The sequence below is a fragment of the Cicer arietinum genome, chromosome 4 (assembly GCF_000331145.2).
Source record: "Cicer arietinum cultivar CDC Frontier isolate Library 1 chromosome 4, Cicar.CDCFrontier_v2.0, whole genome shotgun sequence".
Classification (NCBI taxonomy): Eukaryota; Viridiplantae; Streptophyta; class Magnoliopsida; order Fabales; family Fabaceae; genus Cicer; species Cicer arietinum.
The window spans coordinates 56,541,658-56,562,185 of record NC_021163.2 but is presented as its reverse complement, the minus strand read 5'-3'; the positions used below and the strand labels follow the sequence as shown (position 1 = coordinate 56,562,185).

General features: G+C 29.7%; 4 protein-coding genes across 4 annotated transcripts in view; all 4 read left to right on the top strand.

Moving 5' to 3' along the window:
* Positions 1-1,981: 1,981 nt before the first annotated feature.
* On the top strand, positions 1,982-3,229 carry LOC101496539 (uncharacterized). Its single transcript, XM_004498316.3, has one exon. It carries the CDS (start codon positions 2,063-2,065, stop codon positions 3,062-3,064), a length of 1,002 nt encoding a protein of 333 aa, XP_004498373.1. The 5' UTR covers positions 1,982-2,062; the 3' UTR covers positions 3,065-3,229.
* Positions 3,230-9,177: 5,948 nt separating this feature from the next.
* Positions 9,178-15,955, top strand: LOC101496214 (ras-related protein RABC1-like). The gene is made up of 6 exons (XM_004498315.4): positions 9,178-9,516; positions 13,273-13,341; positions 14,053-14,118; positions 14,507-14,628; positions 14,753-14,881; positions 15,700-15,955. The coding sequence occupies exons 1-6, from the start codon at positions 9,372-9,374 to the stop codon at positions 15,811-15,813; spliced, it is 645 nt and encodes a 214-aa protein (XP_004498372.1). The 5' UTR covers positions 9,178-9,371; the 3' UTR covers positions 15,814-15,955.
* LOC101495881 (DNA repair protein XRCC3 homolog) lies at positions 9,547-14,118 on the top strand. The gene is made up of 3 exons (XM_027333276.2): positions 9,547-11,200; positions 13,273-13,341; positions 14,053-14,118. Exon 1 carries the CDS (start codon positions 9,863-9,865, stop codon positions 10,751-10,753), a length of 891 nt encoding a protein of 296 aa, XP_027189077.1. The 5' UTR covers positions 9,547-9,862; the 3' UTR covers positions 10,754-11,200; positions 13,273-13,341; positions 14,053-14,118.
* A 1,215-nt stretch (positions 15,956-17,170) lies between the features above and the next one.
* Positions 17,171-20,528, top strand: part of LOC101495550 (chaperone protein dnaJ 10) — a 5,545-nt gene continuing 2,187 nt past the window's right edge. Inside the window, exons 1-8 of the mRNA XM_073367212.1 lie at positions 17,171-17,501; positions 17,666-17,725; positions 17,860-17,942; positions 18,936-19,080; positions 19,310-19,439; positions 19,861-20,019; positions 20,132-20,307; positions 20,487-20,528. The exon at positions 20,487-20,528 is cut by the window's right edge and continues 1 nt beyond it. Of these exons, the coding sequence (XP_073223313.1) occupies positions 17,415-17,501; positions 17,666-17,725; positions 17,860-17,942; positions 18,936-19,080; positions 19,310-19,439; positions 19,861-20,019; positions 20,132-20,307; positions 20,487-20,528 (882 nt within the window). The 5' untranslated portion in view covers positions 17,171-17,414. The remainder of the gene's footprint in view (positions 17,502-17,665; positions 17,726-17,859; positions 17,943-18,935; positions 19,081-19,309; positions 19,440-19,860; positions 20,020-20,131; positions 20,308-20,486) is intronic.

The following is a 20,528-nucleotide window of genomic DNA, read 5'->3' as shown; positions in this document are numbered from 1 at the left end:
ATGTTATCAAAAGTTATATCAAACGTATAGAGAAAGTGATTGAAAACTGTTTATATAGTTTTTGAAAAACAACATATAAATCGATTTCCCAATCGATTCATTAATGTAATAAAACAGGCTCAATCGATTATCGCAAGTCTTGTTTTTCTTGAATCTTGAAACTACATAAACTAATCGATTATGTAATCGATTATTTTAATACACTTTTCATAACATTATGATGTTAATACACTTTTCAGAAGATTATGTGTAGTTTATATGTGAGTCGATTGCATAATCGATTCCAAGTGTTTTGTTCCAACAACGAGATCAAAACAATCGATTACTCAGTCGATTCATTAAGTTACATAATCGATACATTAATACACATAATCGATTTGGCCATATACTGAGTGTTCCCTGTAACTTGAAATTTTGTTGCAATCGATTTGTCAATCGATTTAGGTTAAAACAGGGACTCAACTTATTTCAAGTAAATCAATGTGCCAATCGATTTGGTGTTATGTTTCTGAAAAAATGATTTTACCAATTTGTTCAGTTCAATCGATTGCCTAATCGATTGATATCAAACTTGTTACAATTGGATTTATCACAATGGATTGTCCAATCGATTATGTTTGTCACAGACCATGTTCCTTATGAAATCTTATTTACGAAATCGATTGGCCAATCGATTAGCGTATTAAATGGCTTGGCCCTGTGACTTGCACAATCTATTTGTCAATCGATGTATCCAATCAGTTTTAGTTTTTGTGATGTGTACAATTGATGTGTCAATCGATTAGCATGCTAAAAGGCTTGCCTCTGACTTGCACAATTTTTATCAATGATTGTGCCAGTCGATTGTCTAATCGATTGTTTAATCACAAACTATATATTCTCATACAACCCTTTTACGGAATCGATTGCCTAATCGATTTGCTTAGTAGATTTTCAACTTTTGTTGATTCCTTGAGTTCCAAGCTATTATCTCAGGTATGTAGGGTGTTGAGTTGTTGTTCATGAAATCTTACTCAGTTAAAATGTTAGATTTGTCACATGATGTATAAACATTGTATGTTTGTTAATTATGTCAAAATTAGGATTAAGGAGACTTAAGTCCAACAAATAGAAAATAGTATGCATAGAATGGATCTCTTCCCAGTGAAGAGGAGTCGGAGAGTCTCTTTCATTTTATCATCAACTTTGTTTGTAACCACTTCAATTGTATCACTAAAATTAAAAGTTTAGAAAGTAGTGAATTTTTTTTGAAAATAGTCCATGAAGCTCTAAACTATCATGTCAAAATCTTCCATGACATTCCCACACATATCTTTTATGTCATAGACTTTATTTTTAACCTTTCTATAACAAACTTTTAAATTTAAATATATTTATTATTTATAATAAAACTTCATTAAGATATAATTTTATATCTCTAAAAGTTTTTCATTATTTGTTATCTTAAGAATATGATTTAAAAATATATGTTATTAGGTATAATATAGAAATATATTATTGTATTATAATTTAGAACTATATATAGAGTAATAAATGAAGATTTATGATATCAGATTTTATGTTAAAAAAAAGTTCATAGAAATTATATCAATATATAATTCTACTTCTAAAAATTGAAATAACAAAAAATCTACGTCAGTTACAAATTTGAATAAAGGACTATAAAAACCTTGAAGCTATGTTATTGTACTTAGTATTGTCTTATACATACTAAAATAGCAAAATTATATCGTGGGGCAATCTTGCACATGCATCCCTCAAAAAATTTGTCGGTCATTATAATTTAGTTTAAAAGAAAAAGGACGATAATTCATTCATTAAGAAAGAAAAAATTAGGTTCACAAAAATTTAGAAGACCGTGCTAATCCAAATTCTTAAATCTTAATAATAATTATTGAAAAAATAAATCCTAATAATTATTGAGTAAAAAATAGATTTATTTGACCCATAAAAAAATCTTAATAATTGTTTGACTCATTCTCTCTTGCCAATAATATAGTCTTCTCCGCCTCTCTTTACCAAACACAAACACAATCTTTTTTCCAAAACCAAAATCAAAACCATGGACAAAGAACAAGAAGACATGCAATTTCTTGGTTTTTTTGGTTGCTACAAAGAATCCTTCAACATAATATTTTCATGGAGAAAGATCTTCACAAAAATCACCTTAACTCTTCTCCTCCCTCTTTCCTTCATCTTCCTTTTCCACATAGAAGTTTCCAATCTCATATTCAAAAAAATTGAACACAATGAAGAACAAATCAACCATACCGAACAAGGCACACCAAAATATGAAAAACTCACCGACATGGTCTCATCCGAATTCATCACTCTTTTACTTTTCAAATTAGTTTACTTCACTTTTCTCCTCATCTTTTCTCTTCTCTCTACCTCAGCTATTGTCTACACAACCGCATCAATTTTCACTTCCAAAGATGTTTCTTACAAAAAAGTCATGAAAATTGTCCCTAAGGTTTGGAAAAGACTCATGCTCACCTTTTTATGTGCCTATGCTGCTTTTTTTGCTTATAATGTTATAACATTTATTGTTATAATATTATTAGCACTTACATTTGGTATAAAAAATGGTATGCTTGTTTTATTTATTTTTTTAATGTTGCTATATTTCATTGGATTTGTTTACCTCACTTTGATTTGGCAACTAGCTAGTGTTGTGACCGTGTTAGAAGATTTTTATGGAATTAAAGCTATGGTGAAAAGCAAGGAATTAATAAAGGGGAAAATGGGTTTGTCAATATTATTATTTTTGGTGCTCAATGTTTCATTTGTTTTGATAAGGTTGATTTTTAAGGTTGTGGTGGTGAATGGAAGATGGAGTTTTGGTTATGTGGATAGAATTGGATATGGTATACTATGTTTAATGTTGTTGTCTTGTTTTTTCTTGATTGGGCTTGTTTTGCAAACGGTGCTTTATTTTGTTTGCAAATCTTATCATCATGAGAATATTGATAAATCGGCTTTGGCTGATCATCTTGAAGTTTATCTTGGAGAATATGTGCCTTTGACGGCTAAAGATGTTCAGATGGAGAATTATCGTCTTTGATTTTTGTACTATAGGTTAAATTCATTAGATATCATACATATGGAACATCAATATTATATATGTCTAAGTTGATTGTATTTTATTTTAGTTTGTTGATGCTACAAGAAATTTCATATTGTGTATGAACTATGAAGTGAATTCCAATGGCTGATTTTGCTTTGATTATTATATGTTTTAAAATAACACGGTCATATGTGGCTGCTTTTGCTATTTTTTTTGGTAGTCAAGATATTAATAAATGCTGTGACTTTTATTCGTATGAATGAATTTATGACTTTTTTTTAGCGTAGAATAGTTGGCAAAGAAAAAGTATAAATTTAGACGAATATCTCAATTAAGGTTTTGTATGGTTGGAGGAGGATGGAAGAAAAAGAATGAATGCATTATTTTAAGTTTAGTTGTTTAGTTCAATTTTTCAAAAGAATTAGAGAAGAAAAGAGCACATCAAAATCTTAAGTTAATTTTAGTTCTCCACGAACACTAGGAATTTTAGATGAAAGACAATATTTGTTAAAAGTTTAGATTTAAATATCATTGTATACATATTTCAATCTTTCTAAAAAAGTCAATTTATTTTTTCTCTACTATAAATTTAAAATCTCTCTAGTTTTATTTTCTCTATTTAAATCTCACATCTTTTCTCCATCAAGTTGACCTAAATGAACCTTAAAAGATATTTCTTTTTGTTATATGTGTTTTGACTCCATTAAAGGTTTCTAAAATTTAGTGCAAGTCTTCCTTTTGAAAAGTGAAGTAGTTTGGTTTCTAACTATGAAGTAGATTGCTTGCTCTCTTTGATAAAATTAGATGATAGTTTATAATTTATAGTTGATAACTCACAACTGATAGTTGTTGAATTAATTAAATGTTTGGTAAAATTAATATCAAATTAATTTAAAAATATAAAATAACATAAAATGATATTTTTAATTAAAAATAAATTTTATCAATTAATATTTAAAATATTTTAAAAGTAGTAATTTAATTTTTTTTATTAATTTCAAAATTATTCTGATATATTTTTATTTATTTATTTTAAATTATAATAAATAAATGGCATAATTGATCCCATAGTCTCTTAACTTAATTTCAGGTAACACTTTTTATTTATTTGTTTAGTCTTTTTATTTAATTTTAAGTAACAATTTGATCCTTTATGTCTTAAAATGTCAACAATGTTATTATTTTTTTTTACAAAAATTCATCAAAATTTTCAAACAAAATCCATAAAATTAATTATCATCTACAATATAATGCAAATTTCATCAAATTCATAACTCAAAAATTCAAATAAACTCATATTTTTATTATTTATTTTATGAATTTGCTATTGTTGGAGATGAAAATATGAGTTTATTTGAATATTTGAATTATGCATTTGATGAATATATGAATTTTCTTGATATTGGTATTGAATTTTATGGGTTTTGTTTGAAGATTTTGATGAATTTTCTAAATTTTTGTAAACAAAGGATAACATTGTTGACATTTTAAGATATAAATGATCAAATTGTTACTTAAAATTTAATAAAAGACTAAATCGGAAAAAAAGATAAATAAATGAAGTATCTTGAAATTAAATTAAGTCAAGAGATCGTGGAAGCAATTATGTCTAAATAATTAATGAATTTGAGGATGATAATTAATTTTATGGGTTTTCTTTGAAATTTTTGATGAATTTTTTGAATTTTTGTAAAAAAAAAAAAAGAAGGATAACATTGTTGACATTTTAAAACATAAAAGATCAAATTGTCACTTAGAATTAAAATAAAAGGTCAAATTGAGAAAACAAAAGATAAATGACTAAAACTTTAACTGAAATTAAGTTAAGGGATCACATATGCTATTTAGCCATTTTTTTATTAATTAATAAAAGTAAAATTGGAAGAAAAATGATAAGCTCATAGGTTACTTGAATGCATCTCTTTGGAATGTTAAAAAAACACGCTTATAACTTATATAACTTATAAGCTATAAACTCTGTTTAATACCAGTCATTTATGAACTTATAGCTTATAGGATAAACTAATTCAAATAGCTTATGAGCTTAACTTATAACTTTTTCTTTCAACTTTACTCTTATTATTGTAACTAATTTGTTTTATCCTTTTTAATTTATTTATTATAGTTAAAAATAAATAATTTATATAATTTAAAATTTGATTAAATAATAATGTAAAGTAAATAATTTAAAATGATTTATTTATTATAAGCTAAATTACATTCGTGGTCCCTTAACTTAATTTCAGTTAACGTTTTAATCATTTATTTTTGTTTTCCCGAATTGGTCCTTTATTTTAATTTTAAGTGACAATTTGATATTTTATGTTTTAAAATATCAACAAGGTTATCCTTTTTTTTTACAAAAATTCAAAAAAATCATCAAAATTTTCAACCAAAACCCATAAAATTAATAATCATTTTCAATATAATGCAAATTTCATCAAATCCATAACTCAAATATTCAAATAAACTCATATTTTCATATCCAACAACATCAAATAAAGAATGAAAATATGAGTTTATTTCAAGATTTAAGTTATGAATTTGATTAAATTTGCATTTTATTGAAGATGATAATGTATTTTATGAGTTTTATTTGAAAATTTTGATGATTTTTTTGAATTTTTGTAAAAAAAAAGGACAACATTGTTGACATTTTAAAACATAAAATATCAAATTGTCACTTAAAATTAAAATAAAGGATCAACTCGGAAAAAAAAAAGATAAAGGACTAAAACGTTACCTGAAATTAAGTTAAAGGACCGCAGATGTAATTTAGCCTTTATTATAATTTAAAATAAATAAAAATATTTTTTATTAATAAATAATTTATTTGTTATAATTTTTAAATTATATATAATTCATTTAAATTTAAAATGATTATTATTTTAAAGTAAATAATAATTAATTAATTTATTTTAATTTAAAATAAATAAAAATATATTAAATTGATAAATTTTAAATTACTACTTTTAAAATATTTTAAGTATTAATTGATAAAATTTATTTTTAATTAAGAGTTTCTTTTTATGTTATGTTACATTTTTAAGCTAATTAAACTGCTAATTTTATGAAACACTGAGTTAACTTAATAGCTACTAGTTATAAACTATCAACTATAAGTTATCGATTAATTTTACCAAACATAACCTAATTTGTAAAATATCTTGTTTGTAGTTTTTATAGCACACACACAAAGAGAATCAAAACTAAAATTTAGAGATCACAGATGAAATTTCAAATTTCAAGAGACAAAAATACATCAATTTTTAAAGGACAAATTAAAATTCCGTTTTAGAAAATTTTAGAAAGAAGTAGTTTTAGATTATCTCAATTTCTCAAATGAATAAAGTTTTTTTTTTTCAATAGGTTCTCTCTACTATCTTATTCGAAACGTGTCAGACACTAAATATAAATAATTTTCTCATTAGATATTTAAACTCGGATTCACCACGTTGTGGAAGTCTAGCCACTTCCGCTAGACTCAATCCATTAGTATTCTATTTAGCAGAAAGATGGTCATGACAAAGAAAATATCAATGTATAAAATTTTCTTTACCATTTCAAAAGCTTTTAAATTATTGAATTTTGACTTAATTATCCTTTGGATCTCTTCATTTATTTTTCCAGTTTAAGTTGGTCTCATGACGTTTTTTGGTTTTCCATGTGTTGTCCCCTCTACCGAAAACAATTTTGTTCGAGACATATCAAATACTAGATGTATTCTTCTAATCGATATTCAAGCATTGATTCACAATATTATATGATTCTAACTTTTTCTGATAGATTCAACTATCGTGAGTGTTAGTAATTTAATTTTAAAAAGTGACACTTTGATCATTTCTCTTTAATTTTTTAATCCATATGGGTTCTTTTTCATCAATTACTTGTAAATGACGTAAGTGAAAGATGATGTAGCATTTGATGTGGTCTTAAACTAGTCATGGAATGCATTGTTAAAACCTTCTTCTTCCCCAAATTAGGGACATCACCCTTGCACATTAACAATCATCAAAGTGGTATGTGTTTGCCAGTTTAGTGTTCTAAGGAACACGATTATGAGATAAAGGTCTTCAGATTCAATTTGAAGAAGCTATTTGAATTGATATAATCGCTTGAACAAGTGGTCTAAATATAAATATTATCCTACGATTTATTGGTTGAAAAAAATGGTGAAGCATATAAGTATATTGAAGACAAATAGTTGTTATATGTATAATCCACACATTTTTAATATCACTCTCACAAAAATTTCTCTTTTTTCAAGCAGGAGAGATTTCTTCTCTCCCTCAACTTCTCTCAAAACAAACACACTTATTTTGGAAAAAACTCAAACCTCTTATTAAAAAAAACGAAAAGATCTAAAATTGTTTATATAGAAAGACACTCTTGTTTTGTAACATGAGTTTTGCCTTTATAAAATCTAATACTAGTGATGGTAGGTAGTGATTATACGTCATATAATACTTAAATAATTTTTAATTACGATAATTTATGTAAAATTGTATAGCTTAAATTAGAATTTTCATCCTTTTATATTAAAACTCCTCTTTATTGACACATATCCTATATATAAGATAAATCAAATTATACACTAATAGTTATACTAATTCAAAACATATTATTGGATAAATATTTTTATAATCAATTATTGAATTGAAAGTTAATGTTATATCAACAAATTTTGATTTTAATATATAATTTCTTATGTCATTAGAATGAGTCAAGATCACCGTAAAAAAATGTAATTGTATATTAACTCTTCATGTGTAATTTAATTCATATACACGAGTTTTGTTAATTTATACCAACTTGTTTTTAAGTGAGTGTAAATTATCAAATTATAATCGCAAATTTGTGAAACCTACTTTAAGATGTAGGTTGCTATATATACTGCTGATATGTGATATATCAATGTATAATTGTCAAATTTTATATACATAACAACTTTCAATCAAATTGTGAATTTTATAAAATGTAATTAAGAATTATTAAATTTGTCATAGAATTAAGTTTGACACCAAGTTATTTTGATTGGCTTGGTTTGGTTTATTTGATCGCATAACTAGAACCAAACAACCGATTTAGGCTAAAATACTCTTAGTCAATTATCTTTTTTCAGGTTTTATTTTGATACTTTAATTATTTTTTGTTTTGTTTTAATCCTTTAAGTATAATTTTGTTAGCCACTTTGGTATTTTCCATCAATTTTATTGAAAAGATATTAAGTTAAGCTTACATGTCAACTTAAACTCGTTACTAAGTTGTGGGAGTCACCCATATGAAAGTTAAAATTAAGATTTTTAATAACCCAATCTTTCTTCTTCTTTAATGGATCTAAAATGCTTTATAGAAACATAAAGTTTAATGAATAAGTATGAATTCATATTTTTCCATATCTTAGTTTTCGAAAAAATTAATTGGAGATTTTTCCAAATTTTGTTAAACTGTTTTTTCTTTTTTTTTTTTTTTCATGAATTTATGTTTTCCTGAGGTTTGAAGTTTACTAGCTTTTTCATAGATTAGTTAAAGTGTTTTTTTTTTTTTTTTTTTTTAATTTGAGTTTGTTGTTTTTATCATATATCTCATTTGTTGGGGTTCTGGATTGAGTTTGAATGTGATAAAATATGAATTTGTTGTTTTATTCTTTTGTTAATGTTTTGTTGTTTTTCTTGGTTGGAGCAGAAAAAAAAAAGGTGATGATGAAGAAGATTGGAGTATATGAAAACGAATTGAGATTGTCTATCTTTCAATGGAGTGTATGAAAACGGGTTGAGATTGTCTATCTTTCAATCACCTTAATAATTTTATTCATATATCTCTCATAATAAATCATTCTTTCTCATAGAAATAATTTTTATTTATTTGTTTATTTTAATCACTAATTTCCTTTTTTATCCTTTTTTATAAGAAAATTCTAATTTTAACTTTTGTATGAGTGACTTGTATAGGTTAGTCATGAGTTCAAATTAACACGTAGACTTATTTTTTATTTATTAAAATTGACTGAAAGGACTAAGTGACTAAAACAATCACACTATAGAGACCCAAATAAAACCAAAATTAATTAAAAGATAAAAAAAAGATCAAAATAGTAATTTCAGAAAACCAAACGGTTCAGCGGCGCTAGCATACGCCAAGTTTTCTTTGACTTTCCGCAACCTTCTACTAAATACTTTACTTCTTAGCTTTTTCTTTTCCTTCTGTTTCCACATTCCACAGAATTGATTCAACCCAAGTCTTGATTTTCCAAGGAACCGAAGAAAATATCTCTGAGATCCAATCTAAACAAAACAATATCTGAATGGATGTTACTTCCTCCTCGTCGAGTCACGCCGAATTCGATTACTTATTCAAGCTTCTGTTAATTGGTGATTCTGGAGTCGGCAAAAGCACGCTGCTTCTCAGATTCACCTCTGATAATTTCGAGGATCTTTCTCCTACCATCGGTTACTTCACTTTACTCCCTAAACTAATTCCTCATTTCCATTTTCATTTTGCCTTTTTTTATTTATTTTATTTCTATACCCAATTACACTTTTCACGTCTTAATTAGCGTGAGTGCGTGCGTTTATTGTAATTCTCAACAGTTGTTTGTAGTAAATTTTCATTTGTTTTTAAAAATCTAAAAAAATTAACATTTAAATTATGAAATACTAAAATAAAAAGACTTAAAAAATGATATAACATTCTTAATAAGTTAAATAACTTTTTTTTTTTACTACAAATTAAAAAACATAAAAACATGAACTTTCCCTCTAAGAACGGAGAGGGAAAAAAAAGAGCGAGAGTGAGATGAAGACGGAGGCGCATAATCTACTGCAGAAGCTCCATCGAAGAACCGAGAAGTGTAGCGTGGGGTGTCCCATACTAGATCGCTGTCTTAACGGCGGTATACCATGCAAATCAGTAACGGAACTCGTCGCCGAAAGCGGAAGCGGCAAAACCCAAATCTGTCTCCAACTCGTCCTCTCCGCTCAGCTTCCACCCTCCCACGGCGGCCTATCATCATCATCACTCTACATACACACCGAATTCCCTTTTCCCATCCGCCGCCTAAAACAACTCTCCCGCATTTTCATTTCATCTCATTCCGAACTTCTCGGCTCCTCCGATCCCTGTGACCGTGTTTTCCTCCGTGGCGTTCATTCAGCCGACGAATTCGTCGATGCAATGCCGGAAATCGAGTTTTTCCTTACTTACTGGAAGGCTAGATTGTTGCCTGTGAGAGTGATTGTTGTTGATTCTATTGCTGCTTTGTTTAGGTCTGATTTTGAGAACTCTAGTTTGGATCTTAGAAAAAGGTCGTCGCTGTTTTTCAAGATTTCGGGTGGATTGAAGTCGTTGGCGGAGAGGTTTGGGTTGGCTGTGCTGGTTACTAATCAGGTTGTTGATTTTATTGGTGAGGATGAAGGTTTGAATAATGGAATGAGGATTGGGAATTTTAGTGAGTTGTATTCCTCGGGTCGAAGGGTTTGTCCTGCGTTAGGTCTTTCATGGGCAAATTGTGTTAACTCTAGGTTCTTTTTATCCATGGATGACGAATATGAGGAGGGTGGTGGTAGGGTAACTAAAATGAGAAGACTTAGTGTTGTTTTTGCTCCTCATTTGCCTCAATGTTCTTCTCGGTTTGTCATCACCACAGAAGGTGTTTTCGGTGTGGAGATGCATAAAGGAAATGTATGAATTATTGTTATTATGTATTTATTTCCTGATATTTTCAAGAGGGAAATATATGTATGTATTACCATGGTAAGTGCTGTACAGAAATTAAAATAGAATCAATGGAAGAGGAGAATTGGTTTTTGAGCAACATCAGTTGTAGACATGGTAATGGAGAAGATATTGAATTTTGGAGACATAAATGGATCGAGTCCAAACCTTTGATGGAGGAATTTCCCAAGTTGTACTCCTTGTATCATTAAAAATGGTAGTGTGGCCTTATTGGGACATTAGAATTCAGAACAGTTGACTTGGGGTCTTGGAGGTGGAATTCTATATTATGCTCAAGAGATACAATTGCGGATGTTGGAATCAATTCTATCGGAGGTCAGACCAGATTTAATTGATTGAGATAGCTGGAGTTGGTCTCTGGAAAGCACCACTGGTTTTTCTGTTAACTCGTGTTATAAGGTATTACTCTCCAAAGTTCTGGTTGCTGAAACTGATAACACCAGTTTGCGAGCGTTGAAAATTTTGTGGCAGAATGATGTCCTATAAAAAATTCATATTTTCGGACAGAGGTTGCTGCCCTTGAGACTTCCAACTCGCGATGAGTTGGTTAAACAAGCAGTTTTATTAGATAGCCATAGCTCTGCTTGTGTGCTTTGTTTTCAACAGGAAGAAACCTGCCAGCACCTGTTTTACTCGTGTGGCAGCATATTGTTAGTCTGGAAGGAGATTTTAGAATGGATGGGTGCCTCCTTGGGTAGTGAAAGTTGTGGTGCCCAACACTTTTTAGAATTCAGTAATTTGTTTGTAGGGAGGAAAAACAAGAAGGTTATTAACTTGATGTGGGTTGCTACTCCTTGGTGCTCTTGGAGAATGATAAATGACATTTTATTTAATGGAGGGGTACTTGATTTGTCCAAGTTGGTCAACAATATTAAGACATTATCTTGGATATGGTTTATTAATAGAGCAGTAAAAAACACTCCTTATGTATTTTCCATTAGGTTTTCGACCCCCATTGCTTGTTTGACTTGTAGGTAATACCTATATTGTAATGGGTTAGAGTACCCCTTATACTCTTTTTAATGCCATTTTGCTTATTAAAAAAAACCACGTGCCCTCTCATGTTTGTGTTTTTTTATTTTATTTTTAATTTACTAATATCCACTCTGGACATGTGAGAAGGATGTCAAAATTGCGCAATTGAAAAATTAGGGGGTCAAAAGTGCAATTAAGTCTTTCCTTTTATGAAAAAATTTACTTTCCCGTTTCTTTTTATTAGAAAAAATTAGTTCTACTTATTAGTTGTTTTGGAATTTCTAGTTACATTAAGCATTCTCCCGGCCTCATTTATAAAAAAATTCAGGAATTTGTTGGACAGACTTGAATAAATGGATTTAATTATCATTCTTAATAGTGGTTAAAATGTAAATGGTGATTGGGTGGGTCAATAAAATGTAAAGGTATATTTGAAATTGTTTATTAATAAAATGTATTTATTGGTTTTGCAAACAATCTTATAAAACCGGTATATAGAAACCGAGGAAATATTATTCCTGCAATTTGGTTTTAAGATTGGATGAGATGTTCGTGGTTTCTCAATGTAGTTGTATTTGAGGAATGTCGATGTAGATGATTTTTATTTTTTCCTTTTTTTAGAACACTTGTCTGAGTTGTCTGACACGTATTATTAGGGTTTTGTACGAGTGACAATGTCTATTGCAATATCTGTCAGACACGTCTAAACTCAGTAGTGTAGCTGCTTCATGGTTAAGGACTTTTTGTTCTTGTTCACAGAAGGACCCTTGAGACGTGTAGTGACTTTTGAGGCTTGACCAGCAGGTTTCATTTGGTTCAGGGTATTCATATATGATCAAACTAGTAACATTCAAGATTGCAGGGATGTAGGCAAAAAGTGGGATCCAAATTCACTGTTGTACTGTAATGTAACTACATAAAGTAGTATATAATCTTGATCATTAATTTGAAATCAGACAGTTTGGATTACACATTCACTAAATCAACTTTAAATAATTTATGCCACTGATTTATATTAGCCGATCGAAATTTGTAACTACGTCACTTAGTTTAGGGAATCTGATCTTTTGAAAAAGTGATGTGAAATTCCACTATGCGTCATTAGTAATTTTCTAGTATTTCTTGTTGTATCACATGTACTTCTTTTTACCTAGTGTACTCTTTCATTATTTATATGTAATGATTTCAAGCTCTCTCATTTTGTCAAAAAAAAAAAAGCTTCTCTCTCATAGTATGTGTTAGGAAAAATTAAAGAATCAGAATAGTGGTTGTTGAATCATTATCCATCTTATACCTATAAATGTAAACAAAATTTATATTTCATTGGGGAAGGCCTTGATAACACCTTTCCTTGGTGTAAGAAGTCATATGAAATGTGATGGTTTATGTGTGGTTCATGATACTCTTTTTATAGTACCTGTCACTCAATTATAGGTTAAAGTATAACTTTCTTCATTTGTTTGCATTGACTCTTTTAAACTTATTACATAATGCAGGTGTAGACTTCAAAGTGAAATATGTTACAATTGGTGGAAAAAAGTTAAAACTTGCTATTTGGGACACAGGTAATGTGACATATGCTGATTTATTTTATTGGAAAGTCAAAATTCTGTTATTTTTCCGTCATTATGGGATTCTTTTCTATTCTGCATTCTTCATATTCATCTAATGTTTTCAAAATTCTATAGTATTTAAGGTGTGGAACTTCTTCCTATTATTATAAACCTGTATGCTGCATATTGAGTGTGGAAGTGCTAGAGCTCTCATTTACTTCACTGTTTTGTGATATAATTGCAATGTATGCCATACCAACTTAAATTTTCAAAATTTAGTTTTTGGATTTTCTCTGTCGGCGATTATCGATTAACATATCTTTGGATGATGTCTAAGATTTAACAACAGAATTTAGCAAACTCCACAATGTTGTTTAAAATCAGAATATGCAAAATAGACTATATATTCATGTCAAAGGACTGAGTAAACTTTAGTTTGCACTTAGTGTCATTATCGGAATGTTTATACATTTATATTGTGTTGAGTTCAACAGAAGATTGAAAGTTTCCTGTGTAAATTTAACAAAACATATTGCATAGTATGATGTTTTAGTTGCTATGTGCTGTATAAAGCATTTCTTATAGACAGAGATGAACAACTTGTCTTGGTATAATAATTCACTTCTCTTTTTTACAAATTTACATGACTAAAATTTTGAAGAAGTTTGTTCAACCATATCTGCAATAAGTTAGTTACAAATTTTGTATTTTCTCTTCGTGCAGCTGGACAAGAAAGGTTTAGAACACTTACCAGTTCATATTATAGAGGTGCACAAGGAATAATTATGGGTATGCTCCTTGATTTACTCCATTTGTTAGCTATGTTTCCTGCTTGCTATCCCATGAATATGATGATGTACTTTGTTTTTCTTCTTAATTTGTATGAATTCTATCATGTTTTTGAGACTTACCGGTTCATATTATAGAGGTGCACAAGGAATAATTATGGGTATGCTCCTTGATTTACTCAATTTGTTAGCTATGCTCCTTGATTTACTCCATTTGTTGGCTATATTTCCTGCTTGCTATCCCATGAATATGATGATGTACTTTGTTTTTCTTCCTAATTTGTTTGAATTTTATCATGTGTTTGAGCTGTAAATCATGCAACATGGCTATGCGTATAGTTCATAATTTATATTATAAACCTATCATTGAATCTGGGTTATGAACACAGTGTACGATGTAACACGGCGGGAAACTTTTACAAATCTATCTGATATATGGGCTAAAGAAATTGACTTATACTCAACAAATCAAGACTGTATCAAGATGCTTGTAGGAAACAAAGTTGACAAGGTACACCGTTTACGAATTTGCATGTGCAATACCTTCACTCGACCAAAAATTTGTGCTTTAAGTTTTAATTCACTGATTCAGTAAAAAATTGCTTGTGAATATAGTTTGCTTATTCATATTTTAGGAAAGTGAAAGGGTTGTTAGCAAAAAGGAAGCGGTGGACTTTGCAAGGCAATATGGATGCCTTTATACTGAATGCAGTGCGAAAACCCGAGTAAATGTTGAGCAGTGTTTTGAAGAACTTGTAGTGAAGGTACAAATTCAACTCTCCCCCATTTCCTCAAATGGAGAAAAATAAATAAAGAATTAAATATATTTTTCGTCCCTATAAATGTCCAAACTTTCTATTTTAGTTCTTACAAAAAATTTCTTCAATCTTTCGCCTTTCACATATTTTCTGTTACCAATTTTAATTCTTGCTTTTTAACTATAGTGACACCTGTTAGATGGAAGTCCATGTGGTTTTTTTTATTATGTGTTTTTGCAGAGACGTTAAAATATTATTAACTTAACGATTTAACCATTTAATCTTTAGTTAATATTTAATCTTTGTTAATTTATCTATAGCCACAAATTAAACCTATTACAAACCTTAATATCAAATAAATCCTGACCCTTAGGGTCTGTTTTGGAGGGAAATACTTTGAAGGGCTAATCCTATATTTTAATATATATTTGATATTTTAAATTTTTTTGAAAGAGCAAACATGATAAATGAGCATATAATATCATGTTCTTTTAAAATCATGTTCTTTTAATTTAAAAAAAAAATATCATATAATATCATGTTCTTTTAATTTAAAAAAAAAATATCATATAATATCATGTTCTTTTAATTTTTTTTTAAAAATCAAATATATATAAAAATATAAATTTAACCCTCCAAAGCCTTCTCCTCCAAAACCCCCCAAAAACCAAACTAACTTGAAGCAAAAGATAAGATTAAAATTGGTTTTGCTACCCCTATCCAAGCACCATTTTTCTTTTATTTATTTGCATTAAGTACAATTCAGAGCACCTTGAGAAAATGAAAGTACTGATTCAATTTTGGATTCCTTTTGTTATTTCCAGATTTTGGAGACACCAAGCCTCTTGGCTGAGGGCTCATCTGGTGTGAAAAAAAACATCTTCAAGCAGAAACCACAAGAGTCTGATGCATCAACTAGTAGCTGTTGCTCATGGTGATTATGATGTATTTAAAGAGCTATCACCTTCCACTTTTCAGTATGATGTTAAGACATTTCATTACATGTACCAAAAAACTAATTTCAATTTGTTGCGATCAATCTTTAAAATTTGCCTACTTTTAATGGTCTCTTTCATTTTATGCTTTGATGGGTGAGATTTACATAGTAGAAGAAATTTAAAATGAAAGATGTCTCTAAAGAATCAGAACAACTATCATAGTAAATATATGCTAGAGTTCTGTCGCACACGATGATCACTCGTTCCCCTTCGTAGAAGAACTCAAATCCGAGTTCATATGCTGTGGTGGCAAAATAGTTGTAATAATTACTCATTCTTTCAACATTCTAATCTTCTTATCTCTGTTGTGATTTTTACCATCAAGAGGCCTTTGCCTGCAATGTGGTTGCTACAGCTCAAAAGTGGTCCCTCTCAATTATTTTTCCGTGGCTCACCACTATTCTACAATCTTCAATTTTTTATACGTTCTTTATAATGATTTTCTAAACATTAAAATGATATCTACCCACAAATGGTCACCACCTGTTCTCTCCATAGGCAAGTAGCAACACATCTTCAAATGACTTATCTATGCACAAACACAAGGAGTTTGTTAAGAGAAATAATCTTCTCTAGCACTGATTGGTTGTAATAGAAAAGAGATACATACTAAGGTTTTAAACAAAATATAAGACTTGTATGATAAAATAGAGGAATTTGGAATCCTACATTTACCTGGTCAATACATCCATAGTTGTTTGATTGATATGGGATAATCCAACAAAATCAAATTTAAAATTTGTAATTCAAAATACCGCACTTAAATTTATACCATTCAATTTTGTTTGAACGGTCGCCGATGTTTTGATAGTGTCAATGCGGAGAATTCCTAAATGCATCGAATTCAGGTTTTTTGTGCGTATTATTTTCTTATTAGAACCATTGAGGATCCTTTTCCAATTCTTTTTACACGAACCTAAGGTTGACGGAGATGGAAATGTATATACAAAGAAATGATGAAATAAAATAATGTAGTTTGGTCGTAAGGTCTACGTCGTATTTAAATTCGAACTTTAGAATTATGTACGTGAATTTTAAGTGGTATTTTATCGATCCATCTAAAAAAAAAGATGCAGCTTTGTGTGTTTGAGCTGGAAATGATAAAAGAAATGATTTTGATTTTATTCGATAAAAAGTAATTATAAAGAAATGAGGACATACCCCATTCCCGAAGCGGAGCGGCCCCAAATGAAGCCCAAGAAAAGAAAAACAGAGAAAGTACAAACCAAGGCCCACTGACAGCTCCTAAAGTCACTCTCTTTTTCCAACTTTATGAAACGAATGTGAATATTTTAGCGACAAAAAATGGAAATGAATATGAAAATATGAATAATGATGATGATGATGAGAGAGGCACAGAAAGAACTTAAAAAACAGTTTTCTCCCGCGAAAAAGCATTTCTCGTGATGATGATAATACATTTAGAACTGTAAAGCCTAAAACACCTCGTGACTCACTCACTCACTGATCTTGCTTTCTCATTCATTCTTTTCTTTCTTTCGTTTTCTTCGCTTCCTTCACAGCTTCTGTTGGAACCAACGATGGTGAAGGAAACAGAGTATTACGATATTCTCGGAGTTTCTCCTTCTGCCTCCGATGGCCAAATTCGCAAGGCTTATTATCACAAGGTTTTTTATTTTAAATTCTTTTTTAGTATTATTTCAACATTCATTTCTTGTTTTTCTTTTTTCTGTATTATTACTATTTATGAAAATTATTATTAATGAGGATTGCAATTGCAAATGTAAATGATGAATCTCATAAATATGCTTTGATTCCTTACTTGTTACAGGCAAAGCAAGTTCATCCTGATAGAAACCTTAACGATCCTCATGCTGCACAAAAATTTCAGGTAATTTCTATTTTTATTTATTTATTTATTTATTTATTTATTTATTTATTTATTCAGTTGTGAAATATATAATTGACATAATACTTATATTTAAGAATAATAATATCAATATGATTAAAATTATGTTGTTGCAGATTTTAGGCGAAGCATATCAGGTTTTGAGTGATGCGGTACAGAGGAGAGCGTATGATCAAAATGGGAAGCATTCTGTATCTAGGTACATATCATGGTGCTTTTCAACTTAATCTCATTATTTGAGTAACTTGATGTTATTTTGCTATTAATAAGGAGGACTAGTTAGATTCAAAACTTTTGTACTTATTGATTGAATATGTGTTAGACTATGCCTTAATTTTATTTTTTTTATACAATCATCTAATTAGATTTCATCATGATCATGATGTAGCTTTTTATTATATTATTTTATATCTTCACAAATATTTACTTGAGATATGCTTGAATGATTGTATGAAAAAGTTTTATATCATCAGTATAAAGTGTTAGGCAAGTCCAAGGTGAAAACTATGGACTGTTATGTGAAAATTGTTTAATTTCTCAAAACACCAGTGACAACTATCGTCATCCTCTAGAAATAGAAGCTCACAGTTCTCTTCTTCCTTAGAATTCAAACAATGAAGTTTCAGAGATTTTCAAATATTGATCCACATTATACCACCACCTACCACCTATCCAGATGCTTGACCATATAGTCTTTAAACTCCTTGAACATTTTGCATGACTCGTATTCTTTCATTGGATGTACCGTATATAACATCATGCAGCACTTCATTACCTGAACAAGTGTTGAAACAGAGTACTAGAGTTTCTATTTTTGTTGCAATTCAATACTCAATAATGTTAATTTTGACTAGAGCCATTATAGATTTGTGTCTGAGTCATAATTTTACTTGGCTGGTTAGAAACACAACAGGTTAAAATTATAGTAGCCTCTGTGGTTGTGTTATGGTCCTTGCTGCAATGTTAGGGATTGCAATTTAAAACTATGACAGTCATAAGTTCCTAAGTACAAACCTGAAGTAAAATTCCTCAAAAAGAATAGAAAAAGAGAAAAAGAAAACTAGGAGGGTATAACCAATTAAAATCAAAACATAACCAGTATACACCCTGTTTTATTGTACTAAATTTCTATATTTCTTCTCTTAAGGTGAAGATATTTTCACAAAATATTAACATATTGATTCCTTGACAGAGAAACTATGCTTGATCCCATGGCTGTCTTCGCCCTGCTCTTTGGAAGTGAATTGTTTGAGGACTATGTTGGGCATCTAGCTGTTGCGTCGATGGCTTCTTCTGAACTAGCTAATGAAAGTGAGGATTTGCAGGAAAAGCTAAAGGCAAGCGTGTTTTGAAATTCAGTTTCAGTATAACTTTGTTTTTGCAATTGTAATTTTGATACAAGGGTAAATAAAGAAGCTCAGTTTACGTTTTGGAGGCTTATTTATATTTTCAAGGTTCTTTCTTTACATTTCTAGAAGACTAGAACACATAAAGTAAATAGCACAACTCCAATTCCACAGTTTCTCTTTTTTATGAATTTTACATTAAACTTGTGCTTCAATATAGGTTGTTCAGAAAGAAAGGGAAGAAAAGCTAGCAAGATTTTTAAAAGATTTTCTTAGCCAATATGTCCGTGGTGACCAAAAGGGTTTTTTCCACCGCGCAGAATCTGAAGCCAGACGCCTTTCTCTTGCAGGTTAGTGTGTTCTAATTGCCTTTCTTGGTGCCAAACACATGCTGCAATTGCTTCTCATCGAAGGCCATAGATATTGAATGCTCCACATGGAACTTCAAAGCACAACTTTACACTCATTGAAATTTTAAACAAGTTGACTCATACATTTCCCATAAATGGAATGCTTTCTCTTCGCTTTCTATCTTGCAAGATGTTGAGAGTCTCACATTAAATGAGAGACAATCTAAATTTTTTTGTTTATAAGTGGGAGATATCCCCCACCTTACAAACCAATTTTGTACGATTGATTTAGACCCCACCAAAACAAGCCATGAACTAAGATGATTTATGCGTGCTACTAATGTCTATAGAATTGTACAAACTTTTCTCTATAGCGTGTTATTGTATATTACTAACTAGTTACCCTTGTCTCTGTTTGCAGCCTTTGGAGTCGACATGTTACATACCATAGGCTATATATACTCAAGACAAGCAGCACAAGAACTAGGGAAAAAGGCTCTTTATCTTGGAGTGCCATTTCTGGCTGAATGGGTTCGTAATAAAGGACATTTTTTGAAATCACAGTTAACAGCTGCTAAAGGTATAATGACAGACATCTCCATTAGCAACCCCTCCCTTAAATGTCAATTGCTTCTTCTTGGAAGTTAGTTATTTCAAACAACGTCTGATTATATTGAATTCATATGATTTAGGGGCTTATCAGTTGCTCCAACTTCAAGAAGACATCCACAAGCAATTTAAATTGGATGGTAGTTTCTCTGAAGATGTTGACTCGCATATTCGTCTTAATAAGGATACTTTGTTGAATTCCTTGTGGAAGTTAAATGTAGTGGACATAGAAGTAACCCTTGCACATGTGTGTCAAATGGTGAGTTCTTCTTACCATATATGATGAAAATGAGGAATTGTCAGCTATAAAACACTTGAGCCATTTATTGGAGACGAGTGATAGTGAATTTTAGATATGACTTATTTTGTGAGACCAACCAGCAAAATAAAGAAAACGAAATGGTTAGAAGATTCTGACTCATAAATCTGTTATTGCAGGTGCTAAAAGAAAATAATGTTAGAAAAGAGGAACTTAAAGTT

Excerpts from the sequence above, each read along its gene's own strand:
- LOC101496539 (XM_004498316.3), top strand. The coding sequence starts at position 2,063 with ATGGACAAAGAACAAGAAGACATGCAATTTCTTGGTTTTTTTGGTTGC.
- LOC101496214 (XM_004498315.4), top strand. The coding sequence starts at position 9,372 with ATGGATGTTACTTCCTCCTCGTCGAGTCACGCCGAATTCGATTACTTA. Across the intron at positions 13,342-14,052 it reads ACTTGCTATTTGGGACACAG|CTGGACAAGAAAGGTTTAGA; the intron begins GTAATGTGACAT and ends CTCTTCGTGCAG. Across the intron at positions 14,629-14,752 it reads TAGGAAACAAAGTTGACAAG|GAAAGTGAAAGGGTTGTTAG; the intron begins GTACACCGTTTA and ends TTCATATTTTAG.
- LOC101495881 (XM_027333276.2), top strand. The coding sequence starts at position 9,863 with ATGAAGACGGAGGCGCATAATCTACTGCAGAAGCTCCATCGAAGAACC.